The 23,847-nt window shown below is 45.1% G+C and overlaps 1 protein-coding gene across 1 annotated transcript in view; it reads right to left on the reverse strand.

Moving 5' to 3' along the window:
- The window catches only part of LOC132765050 (carcinoembryonic antigen-related cell adhesion molecule 5-like), an 87,631-nt gene that overhangs the window by 29,363 nt on the left and 34,421 nt on the right, over positions 1 to 23,847 (reverse strand). The window contains exons 4-8 of the mRNA XM_067461199.1: positions 22,935 to 23,195; positions 20,147 to 20,419; positions 16,075 to 16,326; positions 13,337 to 13,612; positions 8,697 to 8,951 (exon numbers count right to left, since the gene is read on the reverse strand). Coding sequence (XP_067317300.1) covers positions 8,697 to 8,951; positions 13,337 to 13,612; positions 16,075 to 16,326; positions 20,147 to 20,419; positions 22,935 to 23,195 — 1,317 coding nt within the window. The remainder of the gene's footprint in view (positions 1 to 8,696; positions 8,952 to 13,336; positions 13,613 to 16,074; positions 16,327 to 20,146; positions 20,420 to 22,934; positions 23,196 to 23,847) is intronic.

Consider the following 23,847-nt stretch of genomic DNA (forward strand, 5'->3'; position numbering starts at 1 on the left):
TCTCTTTCTTTCCTTCTTTCACTTCTTTTTCCTTCTCTCCTTCCTTGTTGAGAAGAGGAACCCAGTCAAGGCCAAGGAGTGACCCTGGTCCCTGATAACAAGGCAGGGCAAGGCCACATTGGAAGAAGGTATCTTGCCCTCGCCAACCAAGGATTATGGTTCTAAAAACTCTCAGTTGCGGAGCGGGCCTTTCCCGGCACAGCTTGGATCCCTTCCAGACCCTTCTCTCCTCTTGGCTTCCCCTTTCCCCTCCCTGTTGTCTTTCTGCAGAACTTTCCAGGAAAACGAACATTCGGAACTGGGAAATGAGCCTGATCTCCACCAAGCAGGGGCCAATTTAGGCCGTCCAGCAGACTGGAGGAGGGCCAATGTGGTCCCAATCTTCAAGAAGGGAAAAAAGGACGACCCAAACAACTACCGTCCGGTCAGCCTCACGTCGATACCGGGCAAGATTCTGGAAAAGATTGTTAAGGAAGTGGTCTGCAAACACTTAGAAACAAATGCAGTCATTGCTCATAGTCAACATGGATTTATCAAAACCAAGTCATGTCAGACTAATCTGATCTCTTTCTTCGATGGAGTTACAAGCTGGGTAGATGCAGGGAATGCCGTGGATGGAGCGTACCTGGATTTCAGGAAGGCCTTCTTGGACAAGGTCCCCCATGACCTTCTGGCAAGGAAACTAGTCCAAGGTGGGCGAGGCAAAACTACGGTGAGGTGGATCTGGAATTGGTTAAGTGGACGAACACAGAGAGTGCTCACTAATGCTTCCTCTTCATCTTGGAAAGAAGTGACAAGTGGAGTGCCACAAGCAGGGTTTTCCCGTCCTGGGCCCGGTCCTGTTCAGGATCTTTATTAATGACTTAGATGAAGGGCTAGAAGGCAGGATCATCAAGTTTGCACACGACACCAAATTGGGAGGGAGAGCCAAGACTCCAGAGGACAGGAGCAGGACTCAAAGGGATCTCGACAGATGAGAGAGATGATGGGCCAAAACTCACACAATGAAGTTCAACAGGGACAAATGCAAGAGACTCCACTTTGGCAGGAAAAACGAAATGCAAAGAGACAGAATGGGGGGCGATGAGGCTCAAGAGCAGGACGTGTGGAAAAGATCTTGGAGTCCTCGTGGACAACAAGTTAAACATGAGCCAGGAATGTGATGTGGCGGCAAAAAAAGCCAATGGGATTTTGGCCTGCATCAAGAGGAGCATAGTGTCTAGATCTAAGGAAGTCATGCTCCCCATGCTCTATTCCACCTTGGTTAGACCACACCTGGAATATTGTGTCTAATTCTGGGCAGCGCAATTGAAGGGAGATGTTGACTCCAAGCTGGAATGTGTCCAGAGGAGGGCGACTAAAATGATCAAGGGTCTGGAGAACAAGCCCTATGAGGAGCGGCTTAAGGAGCTGGGCATGTTTAGCCTGAAGAAGAGAAGGCTGAGAGGAGATATGATGATAGCCATGTATAAATATGTGAGAGGAAGCCACACGGAGGAGGAGGGAGCAAGCTTGTTTTCTGCTTCCCTGGAGACTAGGACGCAATGGAGGAATGGCTTCAAACTACAAGAGAGGAGATTCCACCTGAACACGAGGAAGAACTTCATGACTGTGAGAGCCGTTCAGCAGTGGAACTCTCTGCCTTCCCGGAGGGAGTGTGGTGGAGGCTCCTTCTTTGGAAGCTTTTAAGCAGAGGCTGGATGGCCACCTGTCAGGGGTGATGTGAATGCAATATTCCTGCTTCTTGGCAGAATGGGGTTGGACTGGATGATGGCCCAGGAGGTCTCTTCCAACTCTTGGATTCTATGATTCTATATTGCAACGCAAAACGTGCCAAAGTTGTCATTCGGAAACGATGTCCATCCTTCCTTCCTTTTCCCACGGTGACATGCAATATCACCCCCATTCTCTTCTGTGTTTGTGATTGGGGGAGACTATTATGGGGTAGATCTGATGACACTGCATTGTCTGCCTATTTGAAAGCAGCCTTTTCCACTCCCAACATGGGAGAGAGGAAGAACATAAAGAGCGAGGAGGATGGAGAGGAGCCAAGGGAGCGGCCAAGGCGTAAAGGACAAAGGCAATCTATCTAAATAAAAATGTCATGTTCACTTGTGGGATTGACAGAACTCAAAAACCGCTAGACGAATGGACATCAAATTTGGACACAAGACACCTAACAACACCCAATGTATGTCCTTCACCCAAAAAAATGATTTTGTGATGATTTGGGAGTTGTATTTGCTGGGATTTATAGTTCACCTGCGATCAAAGAGCATTCTGAACTCCACCAATGATGACATTGGGCCAAACTTAGCACAAAGGACTCCCATGACCAACAGAAAACACTAGAAGGGTTTGGTGGGCATTGACCTTGAGTTTGGGAGTTGTAGTTCACCTACATCCAGAGAGCACTGTGGATTCAAACAATGATGGATCTGGGCCAAACTCTACACGAATACTCAATATGCCCAAATGTGAACACTGGTAGAGTTTGGGGGAAAATAGAATCTTGACATTTGGGAGTTGTAGTTCACCTACATCCAGAGATCACTGTGGACTCAAACAATGATGGATCTGGACTAAACTTGGCACAAATATTCCATATGCCCAAATATGAACACAGATGGAGTTTAAGGGAAATAGACCTTGACATTTGGGAGTTGTAGTTGCTGGGATTTATAGTTCACCTACAATCACAGAGCATTCTGAATCCCACCAACGATGGAATTGAACCAAACTTGGCACACAGTTCTCCCATGACCAATGGAAAATACTGGAAGGCTTTGGTGGGCAGTGTCCTTTGGTTTTGGAGTTGTAGTTCACCTACATCCAGAGATCACTGTGGACTCAAACAATGGTGGATCTGGACCAAACGCTACACGAATACTCAATATGTCCAAATGTGAACACTGGTAGAGTTTGGGGGAAAATAGAATCTTGACATTTGGGAGTTGTAGTTGTTGGGATTTATAGTTCACCTACAATCACAGATTATTCTGAACCCCACCAACAATAGAATTGGGCCAAACCTCCCACACAGGACCCCCATGACCACCAGAGTGGGTCACAGCAAGGCGTGGCAGGGGATGACTAGTAGTAGTAGTAGTAGTAGTAGTAGTAATAATAATAATATAGATAAAGGAATGGATGCTCAGGCTATGATGATTTTTGCATCAGAATCGGGCACTTGTTGCACGGGGCCGTCAAACGTTGCAAAATGTCCTAATTGGGAAGGTGGTGACTCACGTTTATTGTCATCGTTTCAACCGACAAAGGGTTGCAAAACAGGTTGCCGACTCTGACCTGCCCTTAACATCACCTTATTATTACCCCAAGACAGGCGCCTCACAACAAAAAACTCCATTATTTCCATCAAAAGTCATCTTACCTTGTATCAGGTCCTCCCTTTGTGTCCTAAAAAGACTTTGCTCATTCAGTTTGATCCAAAACACACACAGGAAAAAACCCATTGCACAGAATAACTGATGCGTGTATTGAGATGCTTTGGGTCTCGATCCAGAGATAGAAAACGGGGAAGGAACAATAATAATAACAACAACAACAATAAATGGTCTGAGCATTCAAACATTTTGCACTCCAAGGGGAATTGCAAGCAAACACAGAGTTTGGGATGTTGGTATTATTCGTACTTGTCCACAGCCCGAGGATGTGGACAAGATACTTGGAGGAATGAGGCCCACCACGTCCATCCTAGACCCCTGCCCATCCTGGCTTCTGAAGGAGGCCAGAGGGGGATTGGCTGAGTGGGTAACGGTGGTGGTGAATGCCTCCCTTCGGGAAGGCAAGATTCCAGCGAGCCTAAAACAGGCTATCATAAAGCCGCTGTTGAAGAAGCCATCACTGGACCCCACCAAATTCGAAAACTTTCGGCCTGTTTCCAATCTCCCCTTTTTGGGCAAAGTCATGGAAAGCGTGGTGGCCTCACAACTCCAGGTATTCTTGAGAGACACGGATTATCTGGATCCGGCGCAGTCTGGTTTCAGACCGGGACATGGAACCGAGACGGTCTTGGTCGCCTTAGTGGATGATCTGCGCCGGGAGCTAGACAGGGGGAGTGTGTCCCTGTTGGTGCTCCTGGACCTTTCAGCGGCCTTCGATACCGTCGACCACGGTATCCTTCTGGGGCGCCTTGTGGAAATGGGTCTCGGGGGCACTGCTTTGCAGTGGCTCCGGTCATTTCTGGAGGGCCGCACCCAGAAGGTGTTATTGGGGGACTCCTGTTCAACACCACAGCCTTTGACCTGTGGGGTTCCTCAGGGCTCCATCCTGTCCCCCATGCTGTTTAACATCTACATGAAGCCGCTGGGTGAGATCATCCGGAGTTTCGGGGTGCGGTGTCACCTGTACGCAGATGATGTCCAGCTCTGTCACTCCTTCCCACCTGCTACTAAGGAGGCTGTCCAGGTCCTGAACCGGTGCCTGGCCGCTGTAACGGTCTGGATGAGGGCGAACAAACTGAAATTAAATCCAGACAAGACAGAGGTCCTCCTGGTCAGTCGCAAGGCCGAACAGGGTATAGGGTTACAGCCTGTGCTGGACGGGGTCGCACTCCCCTTGAAGGCGCAGGTTCGCAGCTTGGGTGTGACCCTGGACTCGTCGCTGAGCCTGGATCCCCAGGTTTCAGCGGTGACCAGGGGAGCATTTGCACAGCTCAGGCTCGTGCGCCAGCTGCGCCCGTATCTTGGGAAGTCTGACTTGGCCACGGTGGTACACGCTTTGGTCACATCCCGCCTTGACTACTGCAACGCTCTCTACGTGGGGCTGCCCTTGAAAACGGCCCGGAAGCTCCAGCTAGTCCAGCACGCGGCAGCCATGTTGTTAACAGGAGCAGGGCGTAGGGAGCACACAACGCCCTTGCTGTCCCAGCTCCACTGGCTGCCGATTTGCTACCGGGCCCAATTTAAGGTGCTGGTACTATCCTACAAAGCCCTAAACGGTTCCGGCCCAAAATACCTTGCAGACCGCATCTTGGCCTACGAGCCCACGAGGACCTTGAGATCATCCGGGGAGGCCCTTCTCTCGATCCCGTCTGCCTCACAGGCACGCCTGGCGGGGACGAGAGAGCGGGCCTTCTCGGTGGTGGCCCCCCGGCTGTGGAACACCCTCCCTGCTGAAGTTAGACAGGCGCCCTCCCTTATGGCCTTTCGTAAGAGCCTGAAAACATGGCTCTTCGAGTTGGCCTTTAACTGAGTGCTATATCTTGGCAATGATGACCGGAATGGACCACGACTATGAGACTGACTATGACCCATGATATGACGAAGCGGATTTTTAGTATAAGTATATGTCAAGTAGTAGTAGCATGTTATGTATTGTTCTGATTACTGTAAATTGTCTTTTCTATGTTGTTGTTCACCGCCACGAGTCGCCCCCTGGGCTGAGAGTGGCGGTAAATAAGTGCAAGTAATAAATAAATAAATAAATAAATATTGTTGTTGTCGTTATTGTTGTTTCAATAACAACAACAATAATAAATGATCTGAGAAACAAATATTTTTCATTACAAGGGGAATTACAAGCAAACACTGAGTTTGGGGTGTTGGTGGTATTATTTGTACTATTGTTGTTGTTGTTGCTTCAATAATAATAACAACAACAACAATAATAAATGGTCTGAGTATTCAAATATTTTGCACCCCAAGGGGAATTACAAGCAAACACTGAGTTTGGGATGTTGGTGGTATTATTATTACTATTGTTGTTGTTCTTGTTGTCGTTATTGTTGTTTCAATAACAACAACAACAACAACAACAACAATTGGTCTGAGCATTCAAATATTTTGCAATCCAAGAGGAATTACAAGCAAACACTGAGTTTGGGATGTTGGCGGTATTATTATTACTATTGTTGTTGTTTCAATAACAATAACAACAACAACAAATGGTCTGAGAATTCAAATATTTTGCAATCCAAGAGGAATTACAAGCAAACACTGAATTTGGGATATTGATGGTATTATTCTTACTATTGTTGTTGCTGTTTCAATAATAATAATAATAATAATAATAATAATAATAATAATAAATGGTCTGAGCATTCAAATATTTTGCACTCCAAGGGGAATTACAAGCAAACACTGAGTTTGGGATGTTGGTGGTATTATTCGTAGTATTGTTGTTGTTGTTGTTTCAATAACAACAACAACAACAACAACAATAATAAATGGTCTGAGTATTCAAATATTTTGCACTCCAAGGGGAATTACAAGCAAACACTGAGGTTGGGATGTTGGTGGTATTATTCTTACTGTTGTTGTTTGTATGCCACTTTCTCTCTCTCTCGGTGATTCAACGTGGCTAACTAATTAAATTGTGCAAACAATAAAACAGAATTAAATGAGGGACTTATTAAAAACAGTTCAATAAAATCACCAAAGCCATTCAAAACCTGTTGAAAACGACATAAAACAATACCATCCTGCTGAAAACACATGTATTGGCATTACAATGACTACTACGGAAAATTATTATTATTATTATTATTATTATTATTATTAGGGGAAAAGGGGTCCAAAGATGGAGAAAGCACACATCTGCATAACACAATACTCCTCGAAATTGCATTTTAGGAAATTGCCCCATGGAAAGACAGAAACACACGAAGGAACACATCATATCGCATTGAGCAACAGCCCCAGATGGGTCAAACAGCATTATTAAATCTCACAGGAAGTGGATCTGGCATGGATTGGATCACACTTCATGCAGGATTTGGAGGCGACAGAAGGCTCACAAAGTTTTGTTTGCCGGCTCCCGTGGGAAAAGGTTCCCAAAGCACAGCAAAAAGATGGGATCCATCGCATGCGCTCTTCCACCAATATATATTATATACAATATATATTATATATGAGATGTCTATCAGTCAATGTTAATGTATATATATTAGCATATATTATCAGTGTAGAATCCCATTTCCATGATTGGGAAATGATAGTGATGGATTGTCAATAGTATAAATCTTGCCAGCACATTGACTTGGAAGGGCAAACATATATACACGTTTTCACATCTGTTTACCTATTTGTTCATCCATTCATCCAGCTATCCATCCAGCTATACCACTCTCTCCATACAGTTATCTATCCATTCACCCATCTCTGTCTCTCCATCTCCCCCTCTCTCTAGTGCTCTCTCTCCATCCATCCATCCATCCAGCTATCTCACTCTCTCCATACAGCTATGTATGTATGTATCTATCTATCTACCCTTCCTATCTAGCTATCTGTATCTCTCTCTCTCTCTCACTCTCTCTATCAATCCACCCATCCATCCAGCTATGTCTCTCTCCATGGAGCTATGTATCTATATATCTATGTATCTATCTATGTATCTATCTATCTATCTATCTATCTCTATCTATCCATCCATCCATCCATCCATCCATCCATCCATCCATCCATCAATTTATCTATCTATCCAGTTCTCTCTCTCCCCATCAAACCATTCATCCATCCATCTACCCATCCATCCAGCTATTCAGCTATTGAACTCTCTCCCTCCGTCCATCCATCCAGTGATCTCTCTCTCTCTCCATCCACCTACTTATCCATCCATCTATCCATTTATCTATCTATCCATTTCTCTCTCTCCCCGTCAAGCCATCCACCCATCCATCCATCCATCCAGCTATTCAGCTATTGAACTCTCTCTCCATCCATCTGTCCATCCACCCAGCGATCTCTCTCTCTCTCTTCATCCACCTACTTATCCATCCATCCATCCATCCATCCATCCATTTATCTATCTATCCAGTTCTCTCTCTCCCCATCCATCCAGCTATTCAGCTATTGAACTCTCTCTCTCCATCCATCCGTCCATCCATCCAGCAATCTCTCTCTCTCTCTCTCTCCATCCACCTACTTATCTATCCATCCATCCATTTATCTATCCAGTTCTCTCTCTCCCCATCCTTCCATCCATCCATCCATCCAGCTATTGAACTCTCCATCCATCCATCCATCCATCCGTCCATCCATCTAGCGATCTCTCTCTCTCTCTCTCCATCCACCTACCTGTCTACCCAGCTCTCTATATCCCATGAAATGTTTACATAGAAGTCTCCAAAACCCAACTTCCCTCCAAAATCTCTCAAAATCATGACTTAGAATGATAACATCTTGGAGTTTGAAGGGACCCTAAAAGACTCTCTAGTCCCAGCTGCAGGAATACACAACTGAAGCCTTCCTGAAAGATGCCCATCCAACCCAGACCACCTGAGGCCTCAATTGATTGATTGGTAAATAGATTGATACTTCTTTCTTACGACAGATAGTAAGAGTGTGTGATTTAGAGGGGCTTTTAAGCACCAGATCTGTACGAGGAACCAACGGACAGCGACACCAAGGCATAAGAGATGCCTTGAAGGTTCAAAACATGCAAAAGAGAGAAGGGCGCATCGCATTGATTATCGTGATTGGAAGGCTCCATGGAGACGGAGCGTATGCTTCGAGCAGAATCTCGGAACGCATGCAGAAACGCAAGAAATCGGATTTCTTGGGTGGGAGAATCAAGGGGACGTTGGCAGACGGCGTGCCAGGAAGACAGGAAGTGGGATCGTACACAAAGGAGGCGGAAATCAACCGGGAGAGATTGGGAAGGGATCCGTGAGTCCCTCGCTCTGCAACTCACTCTTGCAGAGGAAGGCAGAGGCATGCAACTCGCAAGATACTCACCCACAACCACAATCTCCTGGGATCGGGTTTCACTGCGTCCGGTCTGGTCGTTGGAAGCCGTGCAGTTGTAGAAGCCGGTGTCGTCCAGAGTCAGGTTAAAAGGTTCCAAGTTGCTCCCTTGGAAGACTTTGCCATCCCCGTAATGCCAAGTGTAGTTTGCAGGCGGGTTGGAGTCCGCACTGCAGGAGAGGTTGAGCAGGGAGCCCGATTCGTAACGCGTTTTGTTGGGGAGGATGAGGGGGACGTCGGGCCCATCTGGAGTGGACACAGGAGAGCAAGGTGACCGGCCTTGGAAGGGGCTGGAAGGGACTCAAAGGAGCACCAGGGACCCCTCAAGGCCAGGCCATCCAGTCCAACCCCTTTCTGCCAAGCAGGATGACACCATCAAAACCCTCCCAGTAGATGGCCATCCAGTTTCTAGTGGATCATAGAATCCAAACGTTGGAAGGGACCCCTAAAGGCCATCCAGTCCAACCCCTTTCTGCCAGGCAGGACCACACCATCAAAACCCTCCCAGTAGATGGCCATCCAGTTTCTAGTGGATCATAGAATCCAAACGTTGGAAGGGACCCCTAAAGGCCATCCAGTCCAACCACTTTCTGCTAAGCAGGACACCATCAAAACCCTCCCAGTAGATGGCCATCCAGTTTCTGTTGGATCATAGAACCCAAACGTTGGAAGAGACCCCTAAAGGCCACTTTCTGCCAAGCAGGATGACACCATCAAAACCCTCCCAGTAGATGGCCATCCAGTTTCTGGTGGATCATAGAACCCAAACGTTGGAAGAGACCCCTAAAGGCCATCCAGTTCAACCACTTTCTGCCAAGCAGGATGACACCATCAAAACTTTCTCATCAGATGGCCATCATGTTTCTGCTGGACTTTCTCATCAGGTGGCCATAAGGCCTCTGTTTAAAGACTTCTGTAGAGTTGGAAGGGACCCCCAATGGCACTCCAGATGGGATGATACCATCAAACCTCCCCCAACAGATGGCCATCCAGTTTCTGGTGGATCACAAAACCTGAAAGTTGGAAGGGACCCCTAAAGGCCGTCCAGTCCAACCGCTTTCTGCCAGGCAGGAAGAACCATCCGATCCCTCCCGACAGATGGCCGTAAATCCTAAAATGGAGTTGACTCTCAAGGTCATCCAGTCCAACCCCTTTCTGCAATAAAGGGTGGCACCATCAAAACCCTCCCGACAGATGGCCATCTAGCCTCTGCTTAAAACCCTCTAGAGAAGGAGGCTCCACTACATACACCCTTTGCATTCAAATCAACCTGGAGCTTTCTGTTGACCACGTATGGAAAGGCCTTTTCTGGAGATGCCAACTTTGGCACAGAATTGGCCCCTGAAGCCCGTTTCCGATGTTAATTTGCTCAAGTGTGCTGGGACCATGGGCAGAACGGGAATGAGTGGCTCTTCCGAAACTAAAGGCACTTTGATGAAAGCCAGGGATGATTTGCAATATGAGAAGCTTGGGTTCTCTTCAGGACACATTAGTATCGATATTATTATTATTATTATCTTTTAATTTCCCTTGAATTGCAAAATATTTGAATGCTCAGACCATATTATTATTATTATTATTATTATTATTATTATTGGTTTTTGATTTCCCTTGAATTGCAAAATATTTGAATGCTCAGACTATATTATTATTATTATTATTATTATTATTATTATTACAACAAGATGAGTCCATTGCAGACAAGATCACTTTGCTGGCTGTTGTTATTATTATTATTATTATTATTATTATTAATAATAATAATAACAACTTATTATTATTATTGAATTATTATTATTATTATTATTACTATTTTGCCATTGAGACTGCAATGCGCTTATTATTATTATTATTATTATTATTATTATTATTATTACTATTTTGCCATTGAGACTGTAATGCACTTATTATTGTTGTTGTTGTTGTTGTTATTACTATTTTGCCATTGGGACTGCAATGTGCTACAGCTGAGCTAAAATGGGAAGTCCAACCACCTAGTCGGATGTGGGCTATTTTGGGGAACCCACGGCTACGTGCTCTTGAGTCACTTGTGGAAAAGGCGGTTGGTGGGTGCCCAATGGGAAACTCTTAGACTCGGGAAATGCATCCGCAGAGAGAAGGAACCGAGAAAAGGCCAGGTTTCTGAAAAGACCAACGGCATCTCAGAATTGGGTTGGAATGATCGGGTTTGTTTATGGACAGTCTCAGGTCAATGGCACCCATCTCTTGGGTCAGGGGTTATCACCTGAGATTTGGCACCCTGGAGAGTCAACATGAGGGGTATTAGATGTGGAAGTCCTGGCTTGAAAAAGGCATACCTGCTCAGTATGCCAAAATATGAGCTTTCCCACTTTGGGCCCAGTCAGAAGAGGCATCTACACCAGGCACGGGCAAACTTGGGTTCTCCAGGTGTATGGATCCATCCCATTCTCTCTCTCACACTTTCTCTTGCCAGCCAGCCAGCCAGCCAACTATATCACTCTCTCCATACAGCTATGTATGTATCCATCCCTTTCTTTCTTTCTTTCTTCTCTATCTATCGATTCACCCATCCATCCAGCTATCTCTCCCTCCATCCAGCTATGTATCCATCCATCCATCTATCCAGCTATATCTATCTATCTATCTATCTATCTACCTACCTACCTATCTATATCTATAGCTATCCCTCCCTCCCTCCACCCATCCAGCTATCTATCTATCTATCTATCTATCTATCTATCTATCTATCCACCCACCCACCCACCCACCCACCCACCCATCCATCCAGTCATCCAGTCATCCTGTCTATCTATCTATCTATCTATCTATCTATCTATCTATCTATCTATCTATCTATCCATCCATCCATCCATCCATCCATCCATCCTGTGATCCTGTCTGTCTGTCTGTCTGTCTGTCTGTCTATCTATCTATCTATCTATCTATCTATCTATCTATCTATCTTTCCATCCATCCATCCATCCATCCATCCATCCATCCATCCACCCATCTACTCATCCATCCACCCATCCGTTCTATCTATCTATCTATCTATCTATCTATCTATCTATCTATCTATCAGCCAGTAGGCTGTTAGGAATTGTGGGAGTTGAAGTCCAAAACAGCTGGACCCAAGTTTGCCCATGCCTGCTCTACACTGTAGAATTAATACAGTTCGATGCACTTTAATAGCCATGGTTCAGTTACATGGAATGGTGGGAGTTGTAGTTTGGCGAGGCACTAGCTTACGCTGATACAGAAGGCCTTGCAAAACTGCAACTCCCCGAATGGCGTGGCCTTGAGTTAAAGTGGCGTCAAACTGCATTCATCCTGTGGTGTGATGCACCCTGAGCAATACAACGACTTGGACGTGGAGGTCACGATATCAGAAATGTGCCTGTGTTTGCATTATGCACATTTGGTCAATGCAGGCCGAGGTATAGGTCAGTATTTGTCAATCTTGGGGTTATCGCTCTACTTAAAATTATGTATTTTGATTTACTTAATTATTATTATAATCGTCATTTTTATTGTGAACCATGTTATGGGTCAGCATTTCTTTACTTTGGAGTTATTCCTATTGTTTATTGATTAATGATTAATGTTTGCATACTGTTTGTAAGCCATCTTGGGTCTGTGTTGCAGAGAAAGGCGGAATAGACGGGTAGCATTACTTCCCTAGATCTAGACACTATGCTCCTCTTGATGCAGGCCAATGGGATTTTGGCCTCAGGCATCAAGAGGAGCCTAGTGTCTAGGTCCATGGAAGTCCTGCTCCCCATGCTCTATTCCGCCTTGGATAGACCACTTTACCTGGAATATTGTGTCCAATTCTGGGCACCACAATTCAAGAGAGATATTGACTCTAAGCTGGAATGTGTCCAGAGGAAGAGGGCGCCTAAAATGATCAAGGGTCTGGAGAACAAACCCTATGAGGAGCGGCTTAAGGAGCTGGGCATGTTTAGCCTGAAGAAGAGAAGGCTGAGAGGAGACATGATGAGAGCCATGGATAAATATGTGAGAGGAAGCCACAGGGAGGAGGAGGGAGCAAGTCTCCAGGGAGGAGACTAGGACATGGAACAATGGCTTCAAACTACAGGAGAGGAGATTCCACCTGAACACGAGGAAGAAATTCCTGACTGTGAGAGCCGTTCAGCAGTGGAACTCCCTGCCCCGGAGTGTGGTGGAGGCTCCTTCTTTGGAAGCTTTTAAACAGAGGCTGGATGGCCATCTGTCAGGGGTGATTTGAATGCAATATTCTTGGCAGAATGGGGTTGGACTGGATGATGGCCCAGGAGGTCTCTTCCCACTCTAGGATTCTATGACTGTGAGAACCGTTCAGCAATGGAACTCTTTGCCCTGGAGTGTGTTGGAGGCTCCTTCTTTGGAGGTTGGATGGCCATCTGTCAGGGGTGCTCTGAATGCAATATTCCTGCTTCTTGGCAGAATGGGGTTGGACTGGATGGTGGCCCAGGAGGTCTCTCCCAACTCTTGGATTCTAGGATTCTATGATTCTATGACCTATCCTAAATAACTCAATACATGGGACCCAAAGTGGCTCTGGATGCGCTCTTTGAATGAGGAGTTACCCAAACCCAAGTCTTCCCATTCGCTTTCAACCTTCCTAGGAGAGCACAACCCGGACTTACATAAAACATTGAGGAAATGGGTGCTGCTGCTACTAGAAAGGCTGTTATTGGCGTAACAGGTGTAGTTGCCGGAGTCTGACTGGAGCGTTCTGTTGAACGTTAGGTTGCGGTTATCGTCGCTCAGGGAGATGCGATTGTTGCTTTCCAAGATCTGGTCCCCTTTGAGCCAGAAGTAGGAGACCTCAGTGCCCTTTGCGGCACTGCAGTTCAGGCTCACTACGTCATTTTCCTCGGTCTTAGAAGGAGTACTGGTGATGGAGACGTCGCTAACGGGTTCTGCGGAGAAAGAAAAGGGGGACGAAGAAGGGAGAGGGGTGGGGGTTATCCAAAGGAGAAGTCATGGCACTCGATCCGGAGTCTCGTTTTGGGAAGAGACGCACCAACAGGATCCGGTGAAGCGCCTCCATTTCTAAAGCCTTGCTAAAACACGGGTGCAAACAACTGGAGCTTGCACGCTTCAGACCTTCTTTTGCTCCGAGAGACAAAACGGAATCGACGATGAAATGCATATTAAAGTTTTCTAAAGTTGCAGAAACTTCAATAAACCCCAACAAACCCACCAGGATTGTGGCGCAGTGTCTGGCTGAGTGTCAGCTGCATTAAAGATCACTCTGACCAAAAAGGTCATGAGTTCAAAGCCAGCCCAGGTTGGAGTGGGTTTCCAACCAATGTACAGGACGCATACAGACTTCTCAACTATTAAGACTTCCCAGGGGAGAACAGTCTTAAGAGCTCTAAAGCTCTGAGGAATTTCAGAGGGAAAAACAGCTTTGAATATCTAAAAACTCCCGCTGAAGTGACTACAGGCCTACTGGTAGGTCCACTCGGTGCTTTGAGACGCAGTTCAACCCGGTAGTGGAGCCCACATCAGTTAGGTTTAGGTTCACAGTCAGCCTGGGAGGAGTTTGGAAAGGGATTTTCCTTTAGAGTAAAAGTAACAGTTAGAAGCCACCAGTTGCGCAAAGCCTGGAAGCAATTGTTTAACCTTTTGAAGACAAAAGAAGTTTCTGTTGATTGTTCACTGTGACGATGTGTAAGTTTTATTCCTTTGGTTATGTGTAGTTTGGACAGTGGTTTAGGGATGGTAAGTATCGGAGATTATGTTTTGTTGGAGATGGTGGCTTGGCCTTAGCTGAGTTGCCATAGCAACAGGGGCGGAGCCAACTGCCTCTTCAAGAGGCAGCTGTTTTAAAAAGTCAGTCAGTAAGCCGGCGAGCTACTGAGAGGACTGAGTCTCTAGGTGGAGATTCAGGGAATGTGTCTGTAGCCAGTGTGCTATAGGAAAGACTGAATCTCAGGGTGGGGATTCAGGGAATCAATTGGTGACCAAAGTGGTTGCAGAGAAGGACCTGGTAGTGAGAGAGCTACAGGGGGTTGTTGATTCTGAATTAAGAATCAAGGTTTGGCTGGGTTTAAGCCTGCTGTGCCTGCTGTGAAACGTTTTGAAGTCTGTGCCTGAGATTACTCATGAAACCTTTCCAATGTAACCATCAAGATTTGTACCTCTTGAGAAGAAACAGTTAAACATGTTATACTCCTGTTAAAATAAACTTGTTACTGTTTTCCTCAAGCCTTGCCTGATACAGTTGCTCCTAAGTTGAACAGCCTGCAATAGTAAAGTCAAGCCAGGAAAGTAAACGCTACGCTATCAAATGAATAAAGCCTTCTGTAATTAACAGTCCCTTTATAAAATAGCTCCTAGGTTGATATTGATCGTTGCCCGGCTTCCCTCATAGATTAGGTGGCAGTGGGTGTTTTACCACGTGCACCTTCACAATTGGTGGCAGCAGTTTAACAACTCCTTCACATTCACCAATAAAGACTTTGTTATATTTCACAAGCCCTCTAAAGACTGTTTATGGTGAAAATCCTTAAGAATTTCTCTTCAGGCCCCCTGGCTTTCCGCTGGGCTAAAGTTGCACGTCCTGTTTTAAAAGCAATTCATTTCAAGCCCAGCGCGCGACAGAACACCCCTCCATTCCCTCTATGTCTCCCAAGAAATGGTGCCATGGCGTTCATCAACAGAAGAGCAAGACCAACCAAAGAGCGAGAAATAATCACACATTTTGCCACCGTCCACCAATGGAAAGCCAAGCAAACACACAATATTTACTGAAGTGACAGTCAAGGCGCTGATTCAGACAGATGGAACGATTTTGTGCTTTGCCAACGACGATCTCACAATAATCGCAAAACGACACAGAGAGGAGTACAAAACGCAGGCGTTGCAAACCTTTGGAGCGAACCAATGACAATCAAGAGTCAAGATTTGGGGACACAAAAGCAAACCCTAATTTGGAGAACAACGTGAGCAAAAAACCACACCGGAAAAGTGGAATATTGATTGAAAGACTCCAGAAAGAAGCAGAATCTTCGCGTTTGGTGGGACGGCCGTGCGCATCCCGTGGAAGGCAAGCGGCTCCGGAAAAATCATTCTGGATCATAGGACGATCATTTGCAAGGAAGGAAGCCAAGGACACCCAACTGCAGAGGACAGATAGATAGGCTACGATTGGACGCTTGGATACACAGTGTTCCCTCACTTATTGCGGGTATTACGTTCCGGGAACACCCGCAAAAAGTGAAAATCCGCAAAGTAGGGATGCTTTGTAACGTTGCCACCCGGGAGGCAAAAACCCACGAAACTACGAGTCCGCGAAAAGCGAACCGCAAAGTAGCGAGGGAACACTGTATTACGTTTTGGCGTTTACGGAGACACGCAGCCTGAGGATACTCACCCAGGACCTTGATCTCCAGGAACTGAGAAGAGTTCCAGCCGGTCTCCTCATTGAACGCCTCGCAGGTGTAGTTCCCAGCTTGACTCACGTTCAGATTATCAATTAGCCAATTGCCCCCACTATGGGTGTCGTTGTTAAAGCGCCAGGTGTACTGTGCAAGTGGGTTGGAGTCCGCAGTGCAGGTGAGATTGAGACTGGAGCCCGTTACGTAAAACGTTGTGTTGGGGCTGATAATGGGGTCACCGGGCCCATCTGGAGCAGATACAGAAGAAGGAGGTGTTGGGTCTTGGGTGGAATTTTGGGGGGCCAAAAGGGGGGCTAAAACACCAAGGCATGGGCCAATGCACACCTGCATTTCGGGGAACCCAAGGGCACCTTTCGGGGCTCCGAAATTTAAATTCTAAGTGACGTCTCTATTGTTTAAGGGGAAAAGAGACAGACATGGAAACATCCTTTTTGGAGATTCAACCTTTTGCTGAGAAAGGGCAATGCAAACCTGTTCTCTCTCTCTCTCTCTCTGTGTGTGTGTGTGTGTGTGTATATATATATATAAACTAGCCGTCCCCTGCCATGCATTGCTGTGGCCCAGACTGTGTATATGTGTTTTGTGTGTGTATATATATATATGTGTGTGTGTGTGTGGGGGTGGGTGCATATATGTGTGTGTATATATGTGTGCATATATTTGTGTATATGTGCTTGTCTATATGCATATTTGTGTGTATATTTGTGTGTATTAGGCTTGGGCAATCCATGGTTCTAAATGGTTCTAAAGTACTTACAAAACTAAAGTTCTGGTGGTGAAAATTTCAGAACTCTAACGAAACTCTCAAAATTTCATAATAAATGGCCGTTCCTAATTGGTTCTGTCATTAAAATCACCAATAATGAAATAATAATTAAATTTTGAGAGTTTTGTTAGAGTTCTGAAATTTTCACCACCAGAACTTTAGTTTTGTAAGTACTTTAGAATCATTTAGAACCATGGGTTGCCCAAGCCTAGTGTGTATGTATGTATATATGTACATGTGTGTGTATATGTATATATATGCATGTGTGCATATGTATGTGTCTATATGTGTATATTGTGGCGGGATTGTGGAGCAGCCGGCTGAGTGTCAGCTCCATTAAGATCACTCTGACCAAAAGGTCATGAGTTCGAGGCCAGCCCGGGTTGGAGTGGGTTTCCAACCAATTGTGTGTAGCCTGTTGTCAACCTTTGCAACCCGAAAGACAGTTGCATCTGTCAAGTAGGAAAATTAGGTACCACCTTAAAGTGTGGGGAGGCTCAATGAACTGATTTATGAGGCATAAAGAAGACTCCAGCAAAGCATTCCAGCGGGGAAGCATGCAGGGAATGCGGAAGTGCTTCATCAGTGTCGCAGATGGACGAGGAAAGCGACAGCTCCCCTGGCGGCCAGAAAAAGTTAAACAGCCTCTGTGTATGTCTGTATATGTTTGTATGTCAAAAATTGGCATTGAATTGAAGGGCGGAATAGAAAACCTGTAAATAAATAAATAAATATATTTGTGTGTGTTTGTGTGTGTGTGTATATACACACACACACACATATATACACATGTGTGTGTATGAATGTGTGCATGTGTATATGTATATGAGTGTATTTGTATATGTATATATGGTGTATTTTGGGTTTTTTAAGTCTGTTCCGCTGGGGTTTTGTGTGTCCGTACGTACATGTGTTCATGGGTGATGGACACTCGTTGGACTGTTAGGTGCCCTGTGTACAAATTTTGTGTCAATTCTCCCAGTGGTTTTTGAGTTATGTTAATCCCACAAACGACCATGACATTTATATATATATAGATATAAGATATATGCTGTGTTTCTGCAATAAGGACCAAGGAATCGAAATGATCTTCCCAAACCGAAAAATACTTCGATGCAAGCTGGGAATGGCTTTCAGTATTTGGAAACTGAGTTCAGTTTGGGAACTATTACCCAGATATTATTATTATTATTATTATTATTACTTCTCTTTATCTCCGCAAAGGGGACTCAAAGCGGCAGACAGTTTTAATAACAAATTGCAAACTTCCGCTCAACGCCTAACTTTTGTTTCCTGTATTTTAATATGTATTTATGGAAATATGTTTTCAATATGTGTATTCTATGGAGTGTTTGTGTGATTTGATTGTGTGTTTTTGCAATGTTGTGATGCATGCACCTCAAGCCGTGAGGAGAGGCAGGGAAGAAATAAAATTATCGTTGGGGTGCTGTGAGTTTTCTGGGCTGCTCTGGCCATGTTCCAGAAGCATTCTCTCCTGACGTTTCGCCCACATCTGGCAGGGTTTTTCGTAGGGTTTTCAGATGTGGTTTTGCAAGTTCCTTCCTCTGAAACAAAGCCTTTTCTATTTAAGAGGAACTAAATGGCCTAAAATGGGAAGGAAGTTCAGCCTGCCGGGACGCTGGACCCAAATATTTATATCGTGCTATTTTTAGACACTTGCTGTCGACTTGAAACTAGGTGTTTTGGGGTTTTTTTTTTTACAATGTTTTTAGATATATATGAAATATAGTCAAAGTCTTGCTTGTGGGGAAAGCGGAACTGGAAAGCAAGGACGTCGACCCTTCAAAGGCACTTGCAGATTTCGGTTTTCTAGGCATGCCTCAAAAGTGGAAGTTTTTGGACACAGGGCGCATGGACATTGTAGAAGGAACGCACGTTGGCATCCCTTTCACTGCCATAGCTCAACGCCATAGAATCTGTGAGTTGTAGTTTTTCAAGGCCCTTCGCCTTGTGCTACAGATTCTTGGGAGTTGCCATTTTATAAAGCCCTTTCGCAATATCTTATGGACTTCTGGGAGTTGTAGTTTTACAGGACCTTTCACTCTGTGCTATGGATTCCTGGGAGTTGTAGTTTTACTAGCCCTTTCGTCTTGTGCTACAAACTCTTGGAAGTTGTAGTTTTATAAAGCCTTTCGCATTATGTTACAGACTTGTGGGAGTTGTAGTTTTCCAAGGACTTTGTGCTATGGATTCCTGGGAGTTGTAGTTTTCCAAGGCCTTTCCTCTTATGCTACGGATTCTTGGGAGTTGTAGTTTTATAAAGCCTTTTGCCTTACGCTATGGACCCTTAGAAGTTGTAGTTTTCCAAGGCCTTTTGCCTTACGCTATGAACCCTTTGAAGTTGTAGTTTTCCAAGGCTTTTTGCCTTATGCTGCAGACCCTTCAAATTTGTCATTTTATAAAGCCTTTCACATTATGTTACAGACTCATGAGAGTTGTAGTTTTACAAGGCTTTTTGCCTTATGCTACAGATTCTTGAAATTTGTCATTTTATAAAGCCTTTCGTATTATGTTAGAGACTCATGAGAGTTGTAGTTTTACAAGGCCTTTTGCCTTACGCTATGGACCCTTAGAAGTTGTAGTTTTCCAAGGCTTTTCGCCTTATGCTACAGACTCTTGAAATTTGTAGTTTTATAAAGCCTTTTGCATTATACTGGAGACTCATGAGAGTTGTAGTTTTACAAGGCCTTTTGCCTTATGCTATAAGCTCCTGAAAATTGTAGTTTTGCAACGCCCTGTCCCTTACGCTATGGACTCTTGGAAGTAGTCGTTTCACAAGGCCTTTCGCCTTGTGCTACTGACTCCCGGGAGTTGTAGTTTTCCAAGGCCTTTTGTCTTATACTACAGACTCTGAGAAGTTATAGTTTGACCCTTTGCGTCATGCTACGGACTCCCGGGAGTTTTCCTCCTCTGCTAAATGGCGCAGGTTCCTCACCAAACTACAACTCCCAGGATTCCTTAACATTTAACCATGCATTTAATTCTACAGTGTAGACGCACCCTGAGCAAAAAAAAAAGAGGATTTGGACACGAAGCTCACAACATCAGAAATATACCAGTGTTCAAATCATGTATGTTTGGTAAGTGTGGACCGAGGTATTACTTTTCAATTATTATCATTTTTAAATGTTTATCATTTTTGTTATTGTTGTTGCTGTTGCTGTTGTTGTTGTGATTGTTGTGGTTTTACTACTTCACCCCCAAACCCAAATCTTTCCGTTCACTTCCAACCTCCCTTTGAGAGGAAAACCCAGACTTACAGAAAACATCGAGCGAATAGGTGTTGTTGCTACTAGAAAGGCTGTTGTTGGCGTAACAGGTGTAGTTGCCGGAGTCTGACTGGACCGTTGCGTTGAACGTTAGGTTGCGGTTATCGTCGCTCAAGGAGATGCGATCGTCGCTTGCCAAGATCTGGTCCCCTTTGAGCCAGAAGTAAGAGACCTCGGTGCCGTCAGCATTGCAAGTCAGAGTTGTGACAGTCCCTTCCACAACCTTACTGGGATTACTGGTGATGTTGACATTTCTAACGGGTTCTGCGGAGAAAGAAAAGGGGGGAATGAAGGGAGAAGAATGGGGGATATCCAAAGGAGAAGTCATGGAACTTGATCTGGAGTCTTGTTTTGGGAAGAGATGCACCTCATGGTGGTCCCTTCCACAACCTTACTGGGATTACTGGTGATGTTGACATTTTTAACGGGTTCTGCGGAGAAAGAAAAGGGGGACGAAGGGAGAAGGATGGGGGTTATCCAAAGAAGTCATGGAACTTGATCTGGAGTCTTGTTTTGGGAAGAGATGCATCTCGTGGTGGTCTCATCCACAACCTTACTGGGATTACTGGTGATGTTGACATTTCTAATGGGTTCTGCAGAGAAAGAAAAGGGGGACGAAGGGAGAAGGATGGGGGTTATCCAAAGGAGAAGTCATGGAACTCAAGCTGGAGGCTCGTTTTGGGAAGAGATGCACCTCATGGTGGTCTTTTCCACAACCTTACTGGGATTACTGGTGATGTTGACATTTCTAACGGGTTCTGTGGAGAAAAAAAGGGGGGAATGAAGGGAGAAGGATGGGGGTTATCCAAAGGAGAAGTCATGGAACTTGATCTGGAGATTTGTTTTGGGAAGAGATGCACCATTGGAACTCAATCTGGAATCTCATTTTGGGAAGAGGATCCAATGAAGCATCTCCATTTCCTTGCTTTGAAACACAGATGCAAAGAACTGGAGCTTGTACGCTTCAGACCTTAATTTGCTCCAAGAGAGAAAACAGAATAGATGATAAGCTTTCCAAAGTTGCAGAAACTCTTAAGCTTTGCAAAGTTGCAGAAACTTCAATAAACCCCAATGGCGGATGCCAAGGAACGGAGCGCACAAATGGAACCGCTTTCGACTTCATCTGTCCGTATGGGTTTGCCGCAACATCAGACAAATCAATACAAATGAGATCATGGATCTTAGTGTTTTTTTCCCCCCAAAAGTTTGCGGGCAAATTTGGAAATGACCAGAGTGAATTGCATTTATGGATCCGGCGCAAAGCAATGCGGAAACGTCTGCTCCGTTTTTGGAATGGAGACCATCAAACCCAAGACAACGAAGAAGAAGACAGAGAAGTACTTTGAAAGATTTTGGACAAGTGAGCAAATGGAAGAAAGGTGTTTACAAACATTGCTCTGAAATTCTGGCCCAACGTGAAGCACTCGACAACCAATGTTTCAAAGGAAAGATCTTGGAAAGAGGACACAAAAAAGGAAAGAATTTCCAGGAGACGATGCACGCAATTTGTGTTGCTTGTCAGAGTTGTTATACGGATTGAGAAACAAGTAGGAGAAACTGGGTTGTTGTAGGTTTTTCGTGCTATATGGCCATGTTCTAGAACAGTGTTTCTCAACCTGGGGGTTGGGACCCCTGTGGGGGTCGCGAGGGGGTGTCAGAGGGGTCACCAAAGACCATCAGAAAACATAGTATTTTCTGTTGGTCATGGGGGTTCTGTGTGGGAAGTTTGGTCCAATTCTGTCATTGGTGGGGTTCAGAATGCTATTTCATTGTAGGTGAACTATAAATCCCAGCAACTACAACTCCCAAATGTTGAGCTCTATTTTTCTCAAACACCTCCAGTGTTCACATTTCAGCATATTGAGTATTCATGCCAAGTTTGGTCCAGATCCATCATTGTTTGAGTCCACAGTGCTCTCTGGATGTAGGTGAACTACAACTCCCAAACTCAAGGTCAATGCCCATCAAACCCTTCCAGAGTTTTCCATTGGTCATGGGAGCCAAGTTTGGTTCAAATCCATCGCTGGTGGAGTTCAGAATGCTCTTTGATTATAAGTGAACTATAAATCCCAGCAACTACAACTCCCAAATGACAGCATCAATCCCCCAATCCCACTAGTATTCAAATTTGGGCATATTGGGTATTTGGGATTTGAAAATACATCCTGCATATAAGATATTTACATTATGATTCATAATAGTAGCAAAATTACAGTTACGAAATAGCAATGAAAATGTTATGGTTGGGGGTCACTACAACGTGAGGAACTGTACTAAGGGGTCACGGCATTAGAAAGGTTGAGAACCACTGTCCTAGAAGCATTCTCTCCTGACGTTTCGCCTGCATCTATGGCAGGCATCCTCAGAGGTTGTGACCTCTCAATCTCTGAGGATGCTTGCCGTAGATGCAGGCGAAACATCAGGAGAGAATGCTTCTAGAACATGGCCCAAAAAACCTACAACAACCTAGTGATTCCAGCCATTAAAACCTTCGACAATACAAGTAGGAAAAAGTTTGGGAATTTCGAGGAAAGACAGGCGTTCGGAGACTGCAATTGTTTTGGGAACGAGTGCGATTTGTGTAAACAGTGCCCAAAGAAGCCATATTTTGACACCTGATGCGCAAAGACAGTTTGTCGCACCCAAATGAATGACCAAGAGTGTGGTTCAAGCTCAAGCGAAGGCGACAGCGGGTCAAGACGACCGCAGGTCAAGACAGCGGGTCAAGACGACCGGAGACGGTCCTTTGGGGTTCGGATAGAGAGTGACCGCTACTCACCCAGGACGGTGACCTGCACGGAGCTGGTGTTGGAAAGGCCGGTGTTGGCGTTGGACGCATTGCAAAGGTAGGTGCCGGAATCGGAAGTCGAAAGGCCCGAGATCACGTACTGAGCGTCATTTCCAATAGGCAGCGAATCATTGCTAAAGTACCAAGTGTAGGTTGCAGGGGGGTCGGAGTCAGCCCTGCAGGTCAGGCTCAGGTTGGTGTCGGCCAGGTAAAGCTGCTGCCTGGGTTCAATGGCGACCGAGTCGGGCCCGTCTGGAGTAAACACAGGAAATCAGCCGCAGGTCGGTTGCACCAACAGCAGGTTGAGACATGGCTCGGCTATAGCCATCCTGGCATCCATATGCAAACCTTTGCGCATCCTTTGCATGCCCTTCCCATATTATTACACTGAGTAGATCATTTTGCCTTAAATATGGGATTTGCCTGCATGCTTTTTTTCTGTACGGAGTCTTCCAGATATAGGGAGCCATAGCAAACCCTATACTAGCTATTGACCCTATATAATAACAGTAACAACAACAACAAGGCCGATGTAGGTTTAGATTTATATTGCACTCTACTTGGCAAATCTTAGATTATCAACTGAACCATTATTATTATTATTATTATTATTATTATTATTATTGTATTGTCGAAGGCTTTCATGGCCAGAACCACTGGGTTGTTGTAGGTTTTTCCGGGCTATATGGCCATGTTCTAGAGGCATTCTCTCCTGACGTTTCACCTGCATCTGTGGCAAGCATCCTCAGAGGTTGTGAGGTCTGTTGGAACTAGGAAAATGGGTTTATATATCTGAGGAATGACCAGGGTGGGACAAAGGACTCTTGTCTGTTGGAGCAAGGTGTGAATGTTTCAAATGCTAATCAAGGTGGTCACCTAGCTCCAGCAGACAAGAGTCCTTTCT

This window comes from Anolis sagrei, chromosome X, assembly GCF_037176765.1.
Source record: "Anolis sagrei isolate rAnoSag1 chromosome X, rAnoSag1.mat, whole genome shotgun sequence".
In the NCBI taxonomy this organism is placed as follows: Eukaryota; Metazoa; Chordata; class Lepidosauria; order Squamata; family Dactyloidae; genus Anolis; species Anolis sagrei.